This window comes from Plenodomus lingam (genome assembly GCF_022343315.1).
Source record: "Plenodomus lingam strain CAN1 chromosome Unknown contig_26, whole genome shotgun sequence".
Lineage (NCBI taxonomy): Eukaryota > Fungi > Ascomycota > Dothideomycetes > Pleosporales > Leptosphaeriaceae > Plenodomus > Plenodomus lingam.
In genome coordinates this window covers 1,579,473-1,600,883 of record NW_027093941.1, presented here as the reverse complement: position 1 = coordinate 1,600,883, position 21,411 = coordinate 1,579,473, and the positions used below count along the sequence as shown (strand labels likewise).

Sequence of the window (21,411 nt, the reverse complement as noted above, 5' to 3'; positions counted from 1 at the left end):
TCAAGGCAAGTCAGACAAGGGAGGGAGAGCGAACGAAGCCGATGTTTCCCTCTTGGCGCCACTCAAGCGTCCTGTGGTCGCTAGCTACCGGGCCTAGCTACGAGTGAGCCGCGTTCCTGAAGATGATGCGTCTCCACTAAGGCGAGCCGGCCAGCCAGGCGCAGGGCCAGGGTGCTCATGCATACTACTATGCTGCTCCAGGGCTTTTGCGACGACTGTCTGGTCAGTGGGTGTTTCTCCTCTTACTCTACTACATACTCCTTCCAAACCCTTTCCGCTCCCTCTCCCTTCCCCTCCCCCTTCCCCTCCTCCTCCTCCTCCTTCTCGTCACATATCTCTTTACACGGGGATCGTTCTCTTCATCCCCCTTTTGGCTCCCTCTTGTCTCTCCGCCGCCTTTGTCGTCTAGTCAGGGATCCGCGGCCTTCACTTGGTTCCGTTCCCACCCCACGCCCACCTCCACACCTCGAGGCTTTCCTCTCGTATGCACTGGCGATGCTTGTAGGCATCTTCCCTGGATCTTCCTAATTCTCCTTGTTCTGTGCACACCCCTTGGGACAGCACTTTTCATTTTTTTATATACATTGGATCTTGCTTGGACCCTTCTCGACACTACAGCGCAATGGCTCCTCGCGACGCCAACTGGATAGATGCAAGTCGCACCCGCTCTGGCTCTCTCTCATGTCTGTGTCACGATGGCGGCTAACAGAGTCAACCTCTTAGGGTCTCCGCGGCATAGCATCCTTTATGGTCGTCTGTGGCCATCTCTGCACTGCTTTGGTCCCGTGGTTACACTCGCCCGCCCCCGATCCCAAAACCGCACCGCACCTCTTCCAACTGCCCTACTTTCGTCTTGCCGTCGGCGGCCGCAGTGCAGTCGCTATATTCTTCTTGGTCACGGGATACGTAAACTCGATTGGCCCTATTTCGAAATCGCGCGCGGGGAACCACGATGCAGCGTTCATTGGCATTGCAAGAAGTTCCCTTGCGCGATCGGGGCGCCTCATCCTCCCGACCATGGTCGCAACCATTGTGACCTGGTTTCTCGCGAATACAAACGCATACCACATGACCAAACATGTCGACTCGACGTGGATTCGGCAGGGCTGGCACCGGCAAGAGCCTACCGTTTGGCAAGCAGTCAAGTCGTTGATCAAAGTGCTGTTGGAAACTTGGACAATTGGCTGGAATGAATACGATGGTACACAGTGGACTCTGCATTTGTTCTTGAAGGGCAGCATGATGGTATACACTACCATGTTCGCGACCGTTCTGGTCCGGCCGAAAGCACGCCTCCTCATTTACGCTGTCTTGTACCTGTTCTTTTGGCAGCTTGGTGAAGGTCAGTATTCAGCTTTTCGGGAGTGCAAGTCTACAATGCGCATATTAACGCGCTCTAGGTCTCGCTGTCGGTGCCCTGATGGGTCTAAATATCATCGTGGGCATGTTTGTAGCCGAACTTCACAACCACTACAAAGACACGGCCACCTCGGTCCTACCTGCTCCGATGCCCGCCCTCATGATCCTGGTGGGCATGTTCCTCGCCGGCTACCCCCAGGATTCACCACAAAATGCACGCTGGTCGCATGTCATGTTCAAGATCATGCATGCACTGACAGTAGAAAAGACTGATGTCCGCCGATACTGGGATCATATTGGAGCCTCGACCGTCCTTCTCGGCATCTTCTTCTCGCGCAATGCCCGGCGCGTCCTCACCTCGCCAGTCTTCAACTTCTTGGGCCGTGTCTCCTTCCCCGTGTACCTACTACACAACACCTTCATCAAGTCCGTCCTCACCTGGATGATCTACCTCCCCTCTGCCATGAACCCACCCAAGAATGAAAAGGGCGAGCCCATGGACCTGCAGCGCGGTTCGACAACGCATATTCTAATCGCCATTGCCATCTTCTACTACATCCTATACCGCAGCGCCGCCCTATGGGTACGACACGTCGACCCCGTCTGCGCCGACATGGTCAACGCCGCAACAAAATGGGCCTATGGCGAGCCCCAACAACGAGAATCCAGGCCGATACTGGGCAACGGATCCAGCATCATCACCACGGACAAAACCGTGCTTCCCTCATGAAAGGAACAAATCATTTCCTCCTCTTTGTTAACTTGGATTGATCTCCTGCGAGAGAAAACAAGCTCTTGGCCCCACACAGAGACACAGACACATACACACACATACCCATGCATTCTTCTTGTCCATCAAATTTCATGTTCCAGGAGGAGGAGGAGCAGGTACATCTCCCCCCACACCCGATATCCCCACGACACCCCTATGTTCCACACCTTTATAGCATCCAAGAGCTTGTTTCGTCCGAGGCATTCCTCCACTTCCCTCTTTTGTAACAAATACCATCTATCGCATGTCTTCTTACTCTTCTCATCTATATCTGCATTTCCTTGTCACCCCCGGCTCTCTGGAGTTTTTCGGAGGAGTTTTTTCTTTTTGTTTTTCTGTGTGTGGGAATACAGGCTCAGCGGTGTTATTAGCTGAGCGCGGCCGGTGGGGGATCTTTTCTTTTTGTTTCCTTTAGATGGGCTTTGTTGTGTCGTTTGGGGCTTTGATGTTGGGATGGGGTTGGGGTGTTTTGGGATGTTGAGGAGATGAAGAAGAATGAGGAAGAGGTGGTGGTGATGATTGTGGACTTTTTGCGTTCAAGGACGCGGTAGATGTAAGAGTTGACAAGTAACAGAGTTGCAAAATATTAGAGAAGATAGTAACGACAGGAATACATAATTACACGGTTTCGTATGGTATTGTTGGGGATTTTGCGAATAGGGTTGTTTTCGTCTTGAAATGTGATTTTTGGAGATTGTACTTGAAGATTCTGGAATCATTCTTGCACACACACACACAGTCTTCTCTGAGGTAGAAACGTGCATTATTACATCATCATCAATCATTCCCAAGTCTAACTGTAAGAAACGAGTGTTTACGACAAAACAGGGTATCAAACAAACAAACTGCCCAACCCAGCCCGATCCAACAAAACATATATGCCCACTCCCTCCCCTTTACATATTCTCAACAACGTGCGAATTAATCGCACTCTGAAAGCCCAAATTGTTCCCGCCATACTCGCGCGCCGCGTCGCTCTGCGGCACGCCCAAGGCATTGGTACCAGAAGACGAGGACGAGGGCTGTGGTGGAGGCAGATAGGTACTTGGGCCTTCGCCGTGGGCATCTGCTTGCGCGAGCGCGCTTTGCACGGTTTGGTTTTGGGCGGGCAGGAAGATGACTTTGCTGTTTGCGGATTTGGCCATGGCTTGCATGGCTTCGAGGTAGCGGATTTGCATGGCGGGGGCGGAGGAGAGGATATCAGCCGCTTGGCGCATGAGCTGAAGGGGGGAGGGATGTTAGCGGTGGTGATTTTGAGGAGAGGGTAGTGGTGATTGGTGTTTAGGTATCAGTCTGTGGGTGGGTGTACAGTGTACATACCTTTGCAGCCTCAACTTCAGCACGAGCCGAAATGACCTTTGCCTCACCTGTGCGCTTGGATTGGGCAGCCATGGAAAGCGAGTCCTGAAGTTCCTGGCTGAAGATGATGTCCTTGACGAGCATGGATTCGACTTCGACGCCCCAGCCCAGCGCAGTCTGTTCGATGATTTCGCGAATCGACTGAGCGATTTCCTCGCGCCGCTCAATGACATCCTGGAGCACGCGTGCGCCGACCACGTGGCGGAGCGTCGTCTGTGTGCGTTCGACGAGCGCCTGGCGAATGTTGCTGATGCTAAAGGCGGCCTTGTGGGGAGAGGTGATGCGGTAGTAAATGACCGAAGTCAGGTTCAGCGAGACGTTGTCCTTGGTCATGCAGACTTGCTTGGGCACCTCGACGATTTGGATCTTAATGTCCACCTGCACGAGCTGCTCGGAGAGAGGGTTGATGTAGACGAGACCTGGGTCCACGGCACGGGCAAATCGACCAAACTTGGTGACGAGACCAACATTTCCTTGGCTGACTGGCTTGTAAGGGTTGGGACAGACAATGCAGCATGGAATGGCGCCGAGGGTACCAATACAGCCACCCAGAGTGTTGATCTGTTTTTCGTGTTAGTCAAGAAGAGGGGTTGCATGTTTGATGTGGAAGCGGTGAATGATTTACCATGGAACCATACCATCCATTGGTATCAGCATCAGCATCGTCGGGCTGGATGACTCTGGCATAGCTGGGTTGCAGGTCCTCTCGACGTGGCGGCTGGACTTTGATGATTGGGTCCGCCACATCATTTCCATGGACGGGTGCCTTGCCATTTGTGTCGCTCATGGTGGCTACTGTACGAGTCGGTTGAAACGAGCTTCGGTTGTGGAGAATGGGGTGGGAGGAAGATGCGGTCGACTCGGCAATGGTGTGTGAGTCTGTTGCTTGGAATGAACTCATAGCTTCCGGATGAAGGTTGTGGTGATTATATAGCCAACCGGCGGTATGTACCCTGCCACGCCAACGGGTTATGGTCATATCATGGGTGAAAGACAAAAGCGGGGGAAGCTAGCAGACTTTCCCTGCACCCAACTAAACTAGGTGCCTACACTCCCTTGTCGCAGCTTGGCTGCCCTATTGGGGCTATGTTCTATGTTTTTTGGCCTGATCAGAGAAGGTTCAACATTCATCTGAGAAGAGCAAAGGGAACCAATCAATCATTCAATCAATCCCCCCTTGATGGTTTGTGCTGCTTGCCTTGGTGGATCGTACACTCATCTACGTGCATAGCGTACCGGTACTCCCGACTGAAACAACTTGACAAAGCATTCCCGTCGTGCTCAAAGCCCCGAACCTGTCAACCACTACATACTACTACTCTGTACTTCTTACTTATTCATCCGCCACGTGAGATCGGCAACCGCAGACCCTCTTCAAGGCCTCCCGCAAGCACCCAGAGTCGGCTAAGTCGGCCGCTACAAAGTCCCACGACCTCCCCACCGATCTCTTCGTGACGTGCAATCGGTCCTCGAGGCAGTTTCCAATACCATGCGCACCACTCACAGACGGCATGTCAAGTCTTCGACGTCAGCGATGTGTTCTTGCGACCAGCTTACCTATTGCGGGAGAACACGCCCAGATCACGCGCCTGATCCTTGGAGGCGTTGGCTTTGGTCTCCCTAACAGTGGGCAGAGTGGATTAGCCCTGCTGGTACCTATGGTAAGCGAGCGCCCGTTCGTGGCCACTGCGGTACTACCTACAGGCTACAAGGCCCAAAGAACGAGGCTGATGCTACGCCCCGGTTATTTCCGTCCTGCTCAGGAACGAATGCTCCTTCATCTCCTCTGTATAGTGGCTGGGGATTGGGCACATTGCAACACACTGGCGGTAGGTATTCTTGCAGACAGTATTTACAGTCTGAGTCACAAGGCTCGACACCGTCATTTCCACTCTGCTTCACTTCCTGCTGGTCGAACTCTGCCCTCATCAAATCTTTCGTGCCACGAGCGCATGTTTTGATAAACAATGCATTTCCATCATACTCTGGTCCGCCGGTGAGCAAGTCCCGAGAGCTGCACTGCCTCACTGCTCCCTTTGCCCCGCAGTGCCTCCCTCAATCCTCCACGTGTTAGTCTTCTAGAAATTCCGTTGTGCGTTGTTAATCACACATCTTACTCAGGGTAACCCTTCCATCATCGGCGTTGGTACAAGAGACATTGTATGTGCGCGTCTAAATCTGCATTGTGGCGGCGACACAGCCTGGAATGAAGCGCCTAACCCGCGCCGCATGGCTTGCAAAGGCTCAACACTACAGCACACATCACCTTCATTGGGTTGAATTGTCCCCTGTGTATCGGCCAGAAATTTGGTACGCCCCATGCAATTTTATGTGGAGGCTTGCGACCAGCTTTGCCTTGTATATATTGCTGCACGCCGTATCTTGCCCTGCTGAAATGGTTTCCATGCCACAACTGGGCATGTAATTTCTCACACCGACTTGCTCTTGGATTTTGTGAGTAAATAAGTAAACTAAGTGGAGGCTATGTTCGAGCATTTTTGGCTGCTAATGCTAACCATTAGAAATGTACCATAGTCAGTCCACATTGTCCAAGAACCGATCAATCCTGGCGATATGCTTGATATATTGACCATTTTAAACTTCTTTTGATTACCCTATTAGTAGCATTTGATTCAACCAGTACGAGATCACATCGCATGTCTTCTAACAGAAATACAAGCTTGCTAAACAAACAAAGGAAAACATAGCACATGTTGTCTCTACTCTTGGGTTCAGAATAATGCGTACGGATCCCTAACGAGACCATAACTTCATTTTGCAATTTGATACGCTCTATCGATATGCGTATATGGATGCTAATTATGATGGTGCTCTGTCGTGTCCGCAGGCGCGGAGGTTCGACTCACCTTCACCTTCTTCAGACACACCGCATCACCTCTACCATATGTATCACGGTGAGAACGGGCACTTTCATGTAACGCGTATAAATCTGCCACTTCTTCCAGATTCCCCGCTGCTTTCAACACTATCTTTCTCATCCACCTCAACCCCAACACTACTCGTTCAGTCTCCACTAAACTTCAGTGCTTCTCTCTCTACAACAAAATGGCCGACAATACTCCCAAGGCACCAGGTGCGGGCTGGACTGAGCACGAAGTTGTACGTTTGAACCCTTCACTTCTCTACAGCGCCACTTCTGACTATCTCAAATAGCTCGTTTACATACTCAGTGGAATGGAGCACTCCAAGTTCAAGATCGACTACAGCGTAGGTTTCAAGCCATCATCGCTCCACGTAAATCCTTTGCTAATATCATGCCTAGAACGCGCCTATTCCAGTCGGCCGCAGCGCGGATGGCATCCGTCAGAAAATCAACAAGCTGGTCTTAGCCCTCAAACCTGAAATGGACGCTTTGAAAGGGGGACAGTCACTGCCGACGACCACCACCGCCAGCGAGAGCACTCCCAGGAAGAAAGCTACACCGCGCAAGCGCAAAGGCAAGGTCGAAGACGCAGACAATGCCGGGGGAAGCCCTAAGAAGCGCGGACGCCCAAAGAAAATTGTTACCCCGAAGGATGAGGCTGATGATGAGGACATCAATGTCAAGGAAGAAGTCTAGGAGGAACAGCTGATTGAGGAAGAAGTGTAGAGCATGACCATGGCCAAGCAATATTTTGCCTTCAGCTTGTCAAATGATTGATGCCAGAGATGCTGCTGATTACTGGGGGCTTCTTTCGTGGGATTTACATTGGGTGCATCTTCCTCTTTGATTAGCTTACCACACAAACGGCATATGTGGATTCATAACACGATGCTCCTTCATCAGTACTACCTATGAATATGTTCTTGAATCAAAGAGAAAGTTGCAAATAATCAAAATTCAATTACCTGCTTTGCCCTGATACAGCTTGCTTTTACCTGAAGAATGAAACGCTGCGCCATGCCATTTGTCCTGATCCTGAATACAGTTTCCACACCCTTGAGGCCTAACAAAGATATTCACACAGCACTGAATGATGATATTTTAGAGTTGTGTACACCATGGGTAAACATCAATTCTTGGCCGAAGTGCTCATCGCATGCGCCCTCCATATGCTGCCGACATAGACCGCCAGTGTTGCTCCTTCCGAGTCTAGACCACTCCTCACTTTCACCTCTCTTAAACACATATCTATATCGCGAAATCATCAGTAATCATGCTGGGACCAGAATCATTTCTTTTACTCTTTTACTGATCAATCGCCATCATCGAAGATACCGTCCATTACCTCACGACTATTTTCCCTGTTCAGCTGCACGCCCATAACAACAACAAACACCCTTCCTGTCCGCAAAATATCTACAACCTAACACATCTTCTCATTATCTCCAACATGTCAGTCACCAGCACCCCCACCAAAGGCACTAAAGCCGGAGGCTGGACAGATCGCGAGCTCGTAAGTCTCCGTTTCCTCCCCAACATCTCTCAATACCGCTAACCACTCCAGCTCGTCTACCTCTTCGGCCTCGTCGAATACTCTCAAGTTAAACTGGACATCAAGGTGCGAGCAAATCAAGCAGATGACCCCCTTCTTCTACAGCACACACTGAACGAACCCTGTAGAACGCTCCCCGCCCCAACGGCCGTACAGTCCGTGCCTGCGAACAGAAGATTCAGGGCCTAAAGAGCCATCTCAAGGTTGATCTGGAAGCTCTTCGTTCGGGCGCACCTGTCAGCGCTGGAGACGGCACGCCCGTGGCCAAGAAGGGGCGCAAGCGCAAAGGTGATGATGATGGCGATGTCCAAGGTACGCCCACGAAGCGTGGTCGGACAAAGAAGATGGATGCCGAGACTGAAATCGATGAGGATGATGAGGAGACTATTGATGTCAAGGTCAAGAGTGAGATCAAGGACGAGGTCGACATTCTTGAGGAGGAGGTCTGATCGACTGTAGTGCATTATGGTCAGGTGTGGTTAAGGATGGAATCTTTACATTCAAGACATGGCCTGCGCTGGGGAAAGTCTGGTGCTGGTGTTTGGTATTCTGCTCTTGCTTGGGGCTTCATCATGAATGCTCTCTGAATATCATGCTGGATTCGAATTGATTCAGTCGACATTAGTCAACACTCTCCTCCGCACTGTATCTACCTTGCTTGAAGATCAATGCAATGAATCAGCATATACAATCACATGATCCACCAAACTAACAATCATTACAGCCATCCGCATGGCCGCATAACCACCTAATTCTCCTTCTCTCTCATCTCACCATCACACAATCTCCATGGTACAGGCCAGCACACAGCACCTTAAACAACGTCCCCCTCCTTCCAACCACACTCTCACCACACCCACCAACTGCTATCTTACCTCACACCGAGTCCCCCCAAAACCCACAATCAAAACCTAGTTTTAAATTCCCAAACAGACCCCCATCCCCAACCATGTCCGACAACGAAGCCACCAAAGCCGCATCCGCCAACCGCTGGACCGACCGCCAACGCGTAATACAACTCCTCCACCCCATTCCATCCCACGAAAATCCCACACACAGAGCATACTAACAACTACCCCAGCTAGCATACTTCTTCAACCTCGTCGACTACTCCAACGTCAAGCTCGACTATGCCGTATGTCCCCCTCCCCTTTCCTTTACTTCTCTCCAAAACCTCCCAAACACAACCCAACCCGAAACCTAACCTAACCTAACAACATCTCCCCGCAGAACGCCCCGCGCCCGGACACGAAATCCGAGGGCGCATGCCGTATCATGGTACAGCGTCTCAAGGGCACCTTGAAGGATGAGCTTGAAGTCTTGAACGCTGGGGTCTCGGGGGTGAATCCTAATAAAGAGGGTGGTGGAGGTGGTGGTGGTGGTGGTGCTTCTGGTGCTGGTACGCCGAAGAAGATGGTAGCTGCTGCCGGTGGTACAGATACAGGGACAGGGACACCGCGCAAGCGCAAGGCCAAGGGCAGTGCGGAGGGCGAAACGACGCCGGTGGCGAAGCGGGGACGCAAGAAGAAGGGTGGGGAGGTTGCTGTTGGGGAAGAAGGGGAGATGAAGGTCAAGGAGGAGGTTGAGGAGGATGGTGGTGAGGCTTAGGTATACTGGCGTATTTCTTGCGGGGGAAGACGGCTTCGGAGTATGACTGTCGCCCTCTGACTCTCGGCCTTTTGCGTACTGGATGGCTTGTCTCCACTTCTTCATCGATGAGCTCTTCTTGCAGCTCAGTGTTGTGGGCAGATAAGGCCACATTGGTGTCATGCTGGGAAATGGGAACTGGCATCAGCGAAATGAAAATCGATTGGGGTATCTAAGCTATCTCCTACTATGCTTTCTTCCATCATGATAAACACTATGCAAACATCTCGCCCGTTACATACACGTCATTATCGTCCGATTTGTGACCTGTCATATACAACACTCTGCAAGAATTGTGAGACTGAAATCGTGTCATACGCTGTACTATCTCCATGCCGGTCAAAGTCAGCCCGTGTCTTGATACATCATCATGACGTGATTTTGGAGACGTCAATGTGAATCATGACGGTTTTGGAGTCGTTGTGTGATAACCTCTGGTTTTAGAAATTGAGGCCTCATGCTCATCGTGAATAATCGGGTTTCGTGGCTTTATTGACAACCGGTGGCGGCCCATCATCATCTGGATACGGCAGTGGCGCACCCGGTGGTGGTCGAGCAAAACTTGATCCAGCTGGCGGCGACGTTCGCGCAGCACTCGGTAGACCCACCGGCCGCAAGTCAGCTTCCATGGGTGTCTTGGGAGGTCTCGGAGGCGCTTGTTGCAACCGATCCTCGAAGCTTGGAGTGAGACTGGACATGGATAAAGGCCGTCCAACTGCCGAGAACTGCTCGTCGGATCGACGCCCCAGAGACGTGAAGTCGCCAGAATGTCGGGGTAAAACATCACTGGTTACTACTTGAGGGAACTCATCTGAGGAGACGGCCAGGTATTTAGCATCATCAGATGGCCGGCGATGAGGTGCAGGTATAGGTCGCAATGCAGGATGGAGGCTGGCAACATATTCCGGTGTGAGCTCCTCTGCTGGCAACTCAACTGCCATAGGGTGAGGATCGGGTATGGTCGGAAGAGGCTTGTTTGGTGCTTCTGCGCCTGCGTATGGCGATATATTTTTCTGTGTGCGCTCCCATCGTAGCTTTGCAAAGTGTATGCGAGCAATCTTGGCGGCTGAGTCTAATGTAATGGCCTGGACGTTCTTCTCGGCGAGGTACATGCGCGTGTTGGTGCTGATGTCGGCGAGCGCGTTCCACTCATTCATTCCAAATTCACCAACACCTACATGGACATTTAATCGATAGTAGTTCTCCGGGTTGACTTGACGCTTTGCGAGGTGGTCCTTCATTGCTAAATGGGTCTTTTCGCAATCCTCAATCTTCTGTATCAGCCTTCGTCGTGCTTCAGCAAAGTCTCCAATGCCGCCTGAGACAAAGCCTTCCCACCAGAGGTGTTGTTGGTTGTTGGTGCCGTCCGGTCGCTTGCCTGTACCGATGCTGATAAAGACTCCGACCTCCCTTCCAGGCCATTCATTGCAGACAGCCTCGTCAAGCACCATCGGCGCAGGATTATATTTCCCAGTGCCCTCATCGAGGAAGACAGATTGGCCAATCTGAATGGGCTTGAAGGCCAAGGCAGTGGCGCAAGTGGCTCGTCCTGCTTGCCAAATCGTCGCATTCGGTTCGACGGGGGGTTCTTTGCGTGAATCATACGAGCGGAGAAAGATCTGGCCGGTGCCCGCCTTCTTGGTGCCTTTGTAGACAGCTGTGACGGCTCTGGTTAGTGGTCAGCACATACACAATCAAGAGAACGCGACAGTACCCACGTCTTGGTACGCTCTTCGCGGTTGTCGTAGAGCTGTGCGTGCGGGTTGCCCCATTTCATCGCCGCCATGCGCATATTCACTGGCGACGTCCCAATCTGGCTATATCGGCTGGCGTTGCTAACGCTTCGTTCCATGCGCCGGGGCATTGCGCTTCCTGGTGTCATTGGCGTTTGAAGGTCTGCGGAGGATGCCAGTCCGCCATGGTTGTCGTTGCCTTCGTCGTCGTAGATGGTGTGTTCGCGCACGCATTCCATAATAGCCTCCTCCAACTTGGATGCCTTGAACAGAGTCGATCGATAGGGGATTCCAGCAAACGTCTTATCCGTCTCAAAGACACGCCTCGTCATGCGCACATAGACGTCTTTGCACGTCTCCACGTCCATCCTCAGGCGGCCCAACATAATGGCAATCAGGCCTCCCGTGCCAGTGCCTGCTATCAGGTCGAAGTGCTCGCATGGCTTGGGTACTTCGTGGCGCTTGGGTGCTCTGCCCTCAGTTTCGACAAAAGTTCGGTGCATCAACTCTTGGAGGATGATGAGCATCGAATACCCCCGCACACCTCCGCCATCTGATGCCCGCATTAGCTCTTTGGCCACGATTGAGAAAGTTGCCCTCGACGCCTACCTAGTGATAGAATACGCAAGGGAGGCCCTTTTGTCGTATCTTTCCGCCGGATTCCGTTGTTTGCCATTGCGTATGCGATCTTTGGGTACTTTGCGCGACTACCCGCGCCTTTCCAAGTGGACTCACAGGCCAAGGACGGACTCACGGAGTTGGCCGCGTGAGCCTTGATCAGCTGTCCGGTGATGTTGGTGCGAGAAGTTTTTCTGGGCTGACAATGTCTGCTGATGCCTGAGGGTTTGCAGGCCGTGGGCTGTCGTTTGTCAGACTGCGCGGGCTGCGTAACCCTTCACAAGTTGGCCGTACAGGAAGAAATGTCAAGTACGGTAGTGAAGAGTCCAAGAGTGGCTATGTAGACCAAGTCTGGGCGTGCGCGCCTTGAAAGCGCTCAACAATGCTTCTGGGGAAAAAGTTGGAAAAGACCGGTGGTGCCGTGTAGGAGAGAGAGCAGGAGTCATTTGAGCAAGCGCCTTGGAGGTTTGCACACGTGTAGCCGCGTCTTGACCTTTTCAAGGTCGCAGTCAGGCTTCGTGAGTAATTCACTGAGCGTCTTCCTGCGTCACTGCCAAGCCATTCGAGCCGAACATGCACAGCCACAGCGCTCGGGGTGCTTTTGACCAACCACAGGCCTCGTTTGCCTTGTAGTCAAGCGTCCCATGGCAGGATATCCTTACCTAGAAGGCTGGCAAACTCCAACTGGTGGGACTCGCAGTCCACTACTCTAGAGTATCCATCCAGCGCCGTTGCTATCTACCGGTTTCCAGCGCGAGATCTTCGGGCCTGCAGCGGGAACTTGTCGACCCGCTTTTCACCGGCAGGAACATGACATCCACCAGCGTCTAGAGTACTGTGAGGTGATTCAGTTCTCCTGGACCAATAACTGACTGCTGATTGTGGTGCTTCACAGAAGATCCCGGCTTCTCCCATCAACACGCAATTGTACCGGTATTGTAGAAGATTCAGCCAATGAAAATGACTCAAGTGGAGGAACGCCAACATTCGCAGGCATTTTCTTCATCGCATCCACCTCTTGTGATGCCTTGCACAAGCTGGACATGCAACTTGGCCAAGGTGATCATCTCCAGTTGCAGGCCTTGGCACTTGTGGTGTTGGGGAGTCTGGGACGAGGCATCATGGTCTCCAATATGGTGGAATCTGCAAAGGGTGTGGATTTTGGCCCATGTACGTCACAGAAACTAATTCATATGATCCTGCCATTTGTGCAATGATCTGGAAATAAGGTACGTGTCAAGCAAGCCGTTTAAGTGGTACTATGGTACCGGTGGCCTTGAAGGATGCGTTGTTAACTTGACCACGAGTCTACAAGACCTACGGTACCTAGGTAGGTACCCTGCAACGCTTGGACAGTCATCCATCCCCGCTATCAGAGACTGTTTCAATATAAATAACTACAAGGCTCATCATCATATGTTCCAGAAGCTGCCAAGATATGCGCATTGCCGCCGAGGTTTGCAAGGTACTGTAGTTTCAGAGCAGAGCACCACATACGTTGTCTCTGGGTACTCCTAGCGCCTTAATTAGGGCGCGCACGTGGGGTCCAGGTCGCCATCCAACCGTTCCTTTGCGAGGTCGAAGGAATGCTACCAAGACTCACTGTCCTTTTCTCCCATCGTGCAGAGACTTCTGCAGAATTCACTTCTGGAGCTCATTCTCCATCATGAGTGCGTTCGCGGAGGAGCGCCACTTCGACATTGAGCGCGTGTCGCCAATATGGCTCATCACAGGTCTATGTGTAGTGCCATTTACGGTCTACTATCTCTTGAACTTTCTCAGCCCGCTGGTTCACAGGTTGACGGCTATGAAGATATCGGCAGTAAGTGTATTGAGCTTTCGGTCAAGATGTCGTTTGCTAAAGTTACAACAGATCTATATCTATCCAATCAAATCATTACGGGCCGTAAGCGTTAGTGAAGCTCTTGCTACCAAACATGGCTTTCAACATGATCGTGCGTTATTGAGCTGTTGATGCTCTGCGTATATTTCTCTGATCAACTGACTAGGACGTTTCATGCTTCTCCAAAAAACCCAAGATGGCTACAAAAACATGGCCATAGGAAGATACCCCGAGATGTCTCAATTCCTGCAAGAAATAGGCCAAGACTCTGTCACGGTCACTTATCGTGCCTTTGGTGCTACAGAAAAGTCCAAAACTATCACAATCCCACTTGAACCCGACACGGAAAAATTAGAACCATTTGAAGTCAACATGCATTCCAGTCCAACATCTGCCTTCAAAATGCCAGAAAAATACAACACCTGGTTCTCCGAATGCTTCGGCTACCATGTCGAACTCGTCTATCTCGGGGAAAACAGACGCGCAGTTTTATTCCAGAACATGCAACCCTTGGAGCCCGATCCACTAACACGCTTCATCAAGAAGCACGTCCCCTTTGCAGGATCCTACGTAGACAAGATCATGGGCCTGCACCAAAACGAGCAGTGGAAAATCGGCTTCGCAGACTGCGCACCATACCTCATCTGCTCCCAGACCTCACTCGACGATGTCTCTTCCCGGCTTCCCGAGGGCGAGGAAATGGACATGACAAAGTTCCGCCCCAACATTGTAATCAAAGGCGCATTCGAAGCCTACCAAGAAGACTACTGGGGCAAACTCACCATCAACAGCGGCGCAGAACTCACGCTCGCACATAATTGCGTGAGGTGCAAGAGTATCAATATCGACTATGAGACGGGCAAAGACGGCACGGGCGCATCGGGCCAGGTGTTGAAAAAGCTGCAGCACGATCGCAGGATCGATATCGGCGCAAAGTGGAGCCCCGTTTTTGGAAGGTATAGCTTCTGGGACCCCAAGAGGCCGAGCCAAACGATCAAAGTCGGGGACAGGGTAAATGTGTCAAAGGTCAACGAGGGATTGACGGTGTGGAGTAAGTATCGGATTCTGGAAGCGACTCGACACAGCTAACAGTGATACAGGTTGGCCAAATCTGGCGTAGTGAAGAGGCAGTATTATGAGGGCTACGGCGTTTCCCAAATGCGATGTCTTAGTCTATAATTACCTGGTTCTTTCATAAAAACTACCAAATTATTACCCACCTGGTTACACTGAGCCTCATGTAGCAGCACTGCTTTGTATTATCTCATTCATCATCCTTTTATCTTGTCGTCTGTTCTGTCACTCGACTTCAACGTTCGTTCGCGGCCGTTTTCGCTTGTTCCACCTCATGAGTTGTACCTATATGGAGAGACATCAGCAGCACATTCCCAATATCAAAATCAACAGCGACGCATCTAGTATCTGTCCTCTTCACTCACATCCTGCTCGCATCTCTCATTTTATCGTTGCGATAAAGCTTGAGGAGCTAGTGCTAACACCGTTTGGGCTCTGTGACTTTGCAAACATTCACTGCAGGACCCTGAGGTGCAGACTAATCGTGGTTATGCGGTAAATGGACCTTGAAGGGTGTCTGCTGTGTGCGCTCGTCTGACGTTTCAAGGAAGTTTCCATGAGTGGCTAGGTGTCAAGAGCTCATTATTATAGGTTTAGAAATGGACTTTGCTAGATACTAGTCATGAATTTGGCTTTTGGAAATAACACTGTTTCAATACACACCTGCCTGCATATACACACTTACACTCTCCGTCCAAATACCCTGAAGCGCTTCACACCCCCATCGGGGATGATGACTAACTTGGCATGCGTGTAGCTCCTACCCTTGACTTCCTTTAGTTCCACGGTATACTTGTGCTCAGTGTCTGGGCCCGTCTTTTGAGGCTCCAATACCTCCACCCACGCAGCATCATCATGCGTAGGATCCTTCTCGAAATTGCCTGCAAAAACCTGTACCTTCTGCGGGAAGTTGCCCCTAAAGTGCGCCGTGTCGATTACAATACGGTCGATTTCCCCCTTTGTGCCTAGGCGCACTATCGCCCAGTCGACGTGCTCACCACGCGTGCGCTTTGTTTCCCAGCCGTCACCCATATCTTTGCCACGTCCGGGGAGGAGAAGGTTGTCCTTTGTACCGAAATGTTGGTCGGAACATGACGTGGCTACACCACCCATGACTGTGGCAGAGAGCTCAAAGACAGCAGATGTATCTTGCGGGAAGACGGGCACGGCAACTCCATAGAGACGAAAACGCGCGATGCCACCATCAGGATACATGAGCAGTCTGACATGTGTGTATGCCTTGTCCGTGATTTTGTCCAACAGCCAGCCGTGTCTTTGGCTAGGTCCACATTCTTGTTTCGCAAGGATGGTCTCCCAGCCTTTGTAGCCTGGTTTCTTGACTTCCTCCTCCTCCTTCTCATCTGTAATGAAAGCACCTTCGACCGCAATTTCGGGTGCGTGGTTTCCATTGAAGTGTGCAGTGTCAATCTCTATGCCTGCTACCTTTCCACTCGCGGTACCCAGTCGTATGACAACCCAGTCAGCGGGCTCGGTATTGTGTCTTCGCGACTCCCAGCCGTCGTACCATGCACCAGTGTGTACGAAGTAGCCAGGTTTGCGAATAGGAGGAGTGGGTGTTATGAGGTTCTCGGCTGCGGCGAAGTATTCATCGCTGAAAGAGAGCACCTTTGAACCAAGAGCTGCGGAGATCAAGTCTAATGGATTGTTAGACAAATATGAAGTTTGATATATTATGATGGCTGTTACCTGTGTATTGCGACTTGAATGTAGAATCGATCTTATCTGCGGGTACAGAGCGAGCTGTGCTCGTAGCCACTTGTTTGACATCTTCTGGGGTGAGTGTGTTAATCTCCATAGTGAATGAAAGTTGCCGTAATCAACGCAGCGAGAGAAGTATAATCGAAAGGAAGAGAGAGAAAGAGAGAAAGGCAAAAAGTACGCGGTTGTTCAAGGCGACAGAGCTACGGCGGGGCATCTTCAGGACGTGGTGGGGTAGCCGAACCCTGAACTTTCTCGGTATAGTGATGGTCGATGGTCGGAGCCCGCCGAACGCCTCAATCTCCTGTGTCGCTATGGTACATGGAATCGGCCCTATCCGTGCGCTGTCTGTTCAGATACTGGCTTGAATAGTCCTTGCGGGTATCAAGGTGCATCAAGGGCGGAGGGCAATCATGCGCTACATTTCGCCTTCTATTAATACGATGCCACCACAACGTATAAGCATGAACATCTTGTATTTAATATACTGTTTTTATATAGGAAAACATTTCTAGTTGTACTACGCATCTTACACCTTTGCTAAGTACTTCCACCATCATAAACTGCTGATGGTGGACGAGCTGCACTAGCTTAACTATCAAGTCCTCAACCATTACTCTACAACTCACTCCTGCTCGCGATCAGAATTACTAGATTAGGAAGGTAGAAAACTGTAGATTATAGCAGGAATTATCACAACTACAATTAGGGTCTCTATTGTGTTTCTAGAGAAAAAGTTATAGTGAAATTACCGCATTAGGAAGGTGAATAAACTGTAGATTGTAGCAGACGACCTTAGGGTTAGGGTTAGGGTTAGGGTTAAGTAGACATGTACTTCACTTCACGCTTCACTTCACGTCCCCAATTTCCCCTTCACTGCTTAGAGTTAAGAGACAAGCCTACATTTTCTGATTCGTAGAGCACTTGTTTCACATTGCTAGAGGGATAGGAAGGTTATCCTAAGTACACCTAAGGATACCAGCAAGGACAAAAGACGTTAAATTTTCCAAGACAGATGGCGGACCAACAAGGCCGAATCTGCTGTAGAGCGAGTGAACGCCTAGCTTCAACCTACTTTGATAGACACACAAGGTGTGTTGGTGATTTCAAGGTGCAGGTGCCTCGAGAGACGTGGAACCGGCGGTCTGAATTTGTTCATTCGGTTATTATCAGGCTCTGCGCTGGCGATACCAACTCCCCAAGCTGCGACCATTGAAACTTCCTGACAGATATAGGTGTCAGAGCGTCCCGTAAGTAAGAGAGTCATCAATGGTATCCACGACTCTCATAAGCTTGTATGGTTATGGCATCAACAAGCCTAATCACCGTCCTCGAGGAGCTTTGAGGTCAGGCTTGAGATAGGCTTGGCTAATCTACAATTATCAGAACCCAGAGATTCTGAAATGCTTGCTTATCATATTGATCAAGGGGGTTGTATGGAATCTCGCAGAGAAGCCTACTCGTCGGCGAAGTTCCTCTATCCAGTTTGTACTTCCTTGTCGTGATCCGCGACTCGACAACCTCGATACAGCGGAAACCCCTTGTCAACTCTATCTAGCAAGGCTGGAGACGTCTATGGCCCCTGGCAATTAGCAATGATGGATTCGTTCGGGTAAAATAGATCTTCACCCATAGGTCTGATCATTCCAAGAATCTTGATCATATCCTACACCGTTCCTGTGGAGTCCACCGCTCAGGTCTAGCTTCGCTAGAAATTCAGGAGGTACGGTCGGAATGTATTTGCGCGCTCTCTCTCTGTTAACCCCTCCAAATCCTGCGCCGTAGCTGATAATCATGTCTGTTGACGTCGGTAGCGAGAACGGCAACATGTATGAGGGGTCCAGAAGGAGCTCATCAGGGGCATCATCCTTCTCCTCTTCTTCGGATATACGCGACGGCGCAGGCGATGGGGAGATCACCGTTTGCGCAGTCGTGGGCCTGACCGGTGTTGTTGGTACAGAGTCTGTTGATCTCTGAGAACGATGAGGTGACCTTGCGCGTGTCGCTTTACGCTCTGCGGCGGCCTTCTGGAGATGCACGATGTACTTGGAAGCGCTTTTCGACAGACTTTTCTCCCCTACTTCCGGCCGATAGTACTTGGCTGTATGTAGAAGTTGTTGGGGGGATAGTCGGGTCAACTGTTGTAACGTTCCTACAAGAGATTCTAGATCCTCGCCAAGCGAAGAGAAGCACTGAAGCCATTGTAGAAGTTGTACCAAGGGTTCGAGATGTCGCTTGGTAGAATCAATGGTATTTTCACCGGTGGATGTCATGGATCCATTTTCGTAGTGTTCTGGCTGTCGATTATTGGACCGTGCCCAGTCCTCCAACGTAGATACATTCATGCGTATCTGCATGGCTTTCGTTCGAGCCAGGTACTTGCGATTTGACATAATCCGGTTGAAAACTTCAGCAGAAAGCCAGTAGATCAGTTGCGACAGAACCTGTGCAGTAATGACGGAATGCACATCGTAGAGATCGAGAACAAACAGGGTTGAAGAAAGCAGAGAGGTAATGTTTCGAGGTGAGGGCTGTGCTCGGCGCTTGGGTGATGGAGGGCGGAACCTTTTTTCCATGGGCTCCAATGGTTTCGCTTTTGGTTTGGAGCGGAATATCTTCCATTCATGTTGAAAATGTACATCCTCAAATCCGGGCATGGGTTCATGGTCAAGCATAGCCTGATCCAGATTCTTATCCATTCTACGTTCTGCGTCTCGAATGATCAGTATGAATATCTCGTTGATGAGCTCTGCCATTTGTTGCTGGAATTCACTTGTAGCTCCCATCAGGCCACCGTCTTTCTTGAGGTAATGCAATAGGAGTGTGGCATTGGACATCCAGAAGGCCAAAACAGTCATGTCCCATTGGTGCTTCTCAACAACGTCGTTAATCTTGTTCATTGCAGAAACCAGCAAGGTTTCCAATAATTCTGGGTGGGCGTGGTAATGTGCATAGCGGGCACTAAGAAAGAGGATGTTTGCGGGAACTGGCTTTTGCGAGGGAGATCGTTGCGGCGTCATGTTGGTGATAACAATGTCGAGAATGCGCTCAAGTTCGCTTTCTTGGAAGACAAACATCTGGTCATTGAGACATCGGTCCCATACGAATTCCTGTGCTTCTTCTTCTGGCTCCTCGGGTGACTGCATCACGTTAGCATAATCTTCGAGGAATATGAGTAGGACATACTTCTGACTGCTCATCAAGACCAAGGTTCCCAATATCCACTTCCAAGTTAAACGCGCTCTCCATCATCATCCGTCGTTTCATGTCATTCTCTTGCATCTCCTGCTCGAAGCGATCCTGGGAGAAGCCAGAACTGTAGAAGTCATCGCTAACGCCAGCATTGCCAATGGCGTAACCGCTCTCGTGAAGATAGTCGGAAAGCTCACTGTTGGGCTCGACGAAATCGAATGCGGTACGGCCACCAGAGGACTTCACATCCGTAGAGGCTCCATGATCGAGGAGGAGCTTAACGATGCCCTTGTGTCTGTTGGTCATAGCCCACATCAACGGGGTCCAACGATTCCTATCCTGCATGTCGACTATTGCCCCTTGCTCTATAAGTGTGGCGGCTACATCTTCATGTCCAAAGCAGCTCGCGTACACCAGCGGTGGCGTTCCTTCGGCATCGACCCCGTTGATGTTGATGTAGTCCTTTGCCTTGCCCTCGAGTAGCCGTTTGACGCGTTCGAGCTCGCCGTTGGACGCTGCAAGAGTGAACAGTCCCTGTAAAGCCTCTTTTTTCTCTTCATCCGACAGCTTATCGTCGGCCACCACCTTTGCCTCATCTCCAGCGTTGTCGTTCTTCAAACGGGCCTGGTGTGCAAGCATCTGTACCAATCGGCTATCGCTGTCTTCCAGATGCTGCATATCTTCGTCGCCAAAAGTCGGATCGTCCAGTGAGAGATTGAAGCTCAAGGGCTGTGCGGGCATCGGAGTGGTAAGGAACTGTGACTGACCTGTATATCGTGTTAGATGACCCTAACCTCGCGTTAGTCCTGCCGCAGACTGACCCTGCCATGCATCGTAGATTTCGGTTTCATCGTTCATGATGCGCACTGTCCGCCTGTCATCAAGGGAGGTGGGAAGGTCAGCGGGGAGCTTTCGAGGCGGCTCCCCCAGATCGCCTGTGAAGGCAAGGTCGTGTTCGGGAGAGGCCATTGTGTGACATCGAAAAGGGCAAGACTATAGGGACCAGAGAAGTCGATGAGGTAATGGGGTCTGGTCAAAACGTGCCTACCGCCGTGGGGTGATGCATGTGGGTAGGCCTGTCGAGGGAGACTCGGTCGTTCGAGCGTAGTGGGGGATTGTTGCACGGCAGCCGCAGCCAGTAGGCGACCGAAGCTTAATTCTGAGTAGCCTGCAAGTGATCCGACGTCAGATGAAGCCGCCAAAGAGGAGGGTTGTTTATTTGTGGCCGCCTCACCAATGGAAAATAAGAATACTGAAGGCTGAGTGATGTGATGTCGTTGGACAGTTGGGACCACGATGATGTCGCTCCAGCCTGCCAGAGTCCAGAGAGCCGCCAGCTTGCCGATCTGCGCCAGACCCAAAGGGGACATCCGCGCGGGGTGGGGGCCCTGTTGTAGGCAGCCACCTTGCTAGGTACAGTGTGAATGAATAGGTACGGTGTAGGTGAGCAGGTCCTTGCCAAAAGCCCCGGTAGCTATCAGACGTGTAAAGAGGGACGTTATGGACAATCTCAAGGGTAAGTGGCACCTTTCTAAGCCTCTCAGATGCACACGACGGCCAGGACCTACGGGGTAAGTACAAGGATACGATGATGGTTGATCTTGGAGTTTTGGTGGGGCAATAAACACACGAAGAACCTCGTAGAGACTCGTAGTCTTG

General features: G+C 51.0%; 9 protein-coding genes across 9 annotated transcripts; 5 read left to right on the top strand and 4 right to left on the bottom strand.

Moving 5' to 3' along the window:
• Positions 1-622: 622 nt before the first annotated feature.
• Positions 623-2,089, top strand: IAQ61_006808 (uncharacterized protein; the record flags this gene model as incomplete). Its single annotated transcript, XM_066097317.1, has 4 exons — positions 623-652; positions 724-1,342; positions 1,401-1,573; positions 1,628-2,089. 4 exons carry the CDS (start codon positions 623-625, stop codon positions 2,087-2,089), a joined length of 1,284 nt encoding a protein of 427 aa, XP_065952794.1.
• Positions 2,090-3,027: 938 nt separating this feature from the next.
• IAQ61_006807 (uncharacterized protein) lies at positions 3,028-4,391 on the bottom strand (the record flags this gene model as incomplete). The annotated part of the gene is made up of 3 exons (XM_003845652.2): positions 3,028-3,351; positions 3,452-4,051; positions 4,116-4,391. 3 exons carry the CDS (start codon positions 4,389-4,391, stop codon positions 3,028-3,030), a joined length of 1,200 nt encoding a protein of 399 aa, XP_003845700.2.
• A 2,165-nt stretch (positions 4,392-6,556) lies between these two features.
• IAQ61_006806 (uncharacterized protein) lies at positions 6,557-7,070 on the top strand (the record flags this gene model as incomplete). The annotated part of the gene is made up of 3 exons (XM_003845651.1): positions 6,557-6,610; positions 6,665-6,718; positions 6,774-7,070. The coding sequence occupies 3 exons, from the start codon at positions 6,557-6,559 to the stop codon at positions 7,068-7,070; spliced, it is 405 nt and encodes a 134-aa protein (XP_003845699.1).
• A 754-nt stretch (positions 7,071-7,824) lies between these two features.
• Positions 7,825-8,375, top strand: IAQ61_006805 (uncharacterized protein; the record flags this gene model as incomplete). Its single annotated transcript, XM_003845650.1, has 3 exons — positions 7,825-7,887; positions 7,939-7,992; positions 8,055-8,375. The coding sequence occupies 3 exons, from the start codon at positions 7,825-7,827 to the stop codon at positions 8,373-8,375; spliced, it is 438 nt and encodes a 145-aa protein (XP_003845698.1).
• Positions 8,376-8,875: 500 nt separating this feature from the next.
• On the top strand, positions 8,876-9,534 carry IAQ61_006804 (uncharacterized protein; the record flags this gene model as incomplete). The annotated part of the gene is made up of 3 exons (XM_003845649.1): positions 8,876-8,935; positions 9,008-9,061; positions 9,157-9,534. 3 exons carry the CDS (start codon positions 8,876-8,878, stop codon positions 9,532-9,534), a joined length of 492 nt encoding a protein of 163 aa, XP_003845697.1.
• A 500-nt stretch (positions 9,535-10,034) lies between these two features.
• On the bottom strand, positions 10,035-12,570 carry IAQ61_006803 (uncharacterized protein; the record flags this gene model as incomplete). Its single annotated transcript, XM_066097316.1, has 5 exons — positions 10,035-11,241; positions 11,292-11,859; positions 11,916-12,165; positions 12,219-12,260; positions 12,535-12,570. 5 exons carry the CDS (start codon positions 12,568-12,570, stop codon positions 10,035-10,037), a joined length of 2,103 nt encoding a protein of 700 aa, XP_065952793.1.
• A 1,020-nt stretch (positions 12,571-13,590) lies between these two features.
• IAQ61_006802 (uncharacterized protein) lies at positions 13,591-14,887 on the top strand (the record flags this gene model as incomplete). Its single annotated transcript, XM_003845647.1, has 4 exons — positions 13,591-13,746; positions 13,798-13,879; positions 13,934-14,818; positions 14,868-14,887. The coding sequence occupies 4 exons, from the start codon at positions 13,591-13,593 to the stop codon at positions 14,885-14,887; spliced, it is 1,143 nt and encodes a 380-aa protein (XP_003845695.1).
• A 407-nt stretch (positions 14,888-15,294) lies between these two features.
• ALC1 (Allantoicase) lies at positions 15,295-16,657 on the bottom strand (the record flags this gene model as incomplete). The annotated part of the gene is made up of 3 exons (XM_066097315.1): positions 15,295-15,405; positions 15,544-16,496; positions 16,549-16,657. 3 exons carry the CDS (start codon positions 16,655-16,657, stop codon positions 15,295-15,297), a joined length of 1,173 nt encoding a protein of 390 aa, XP_065952792.1.
• An 818-nt stretch (positions 16,658-17,475) lies between these two features.
• IAQ61_006800 (uncharacterized protein) lies at positions 17,476-21,298 on the bottom strand. Its single transcript, XM_066097314.1, has 4 exons — positions 20,987-21,298; positions 20,574-20,920; positions 19,747-20,519; positions 17,476-19,700 (listed from the first exon to the last, which is right to left on the bottom strand). Exons 2-4 carry the CDS (start codon positions 20,719-20,721, stop codon positions 18,186-18,188), a joined length of 2,436 nt encoding a protein of 811 aa, XP_065952791.1. The 5' UTR covers positions 20,722-20,920; positions 20,987-21,298; the 3' UTR covers positions 17,476-18,185.
• Between the last annotated feature and the right edge of the window lie 113 nt (positions 21,299-21,411).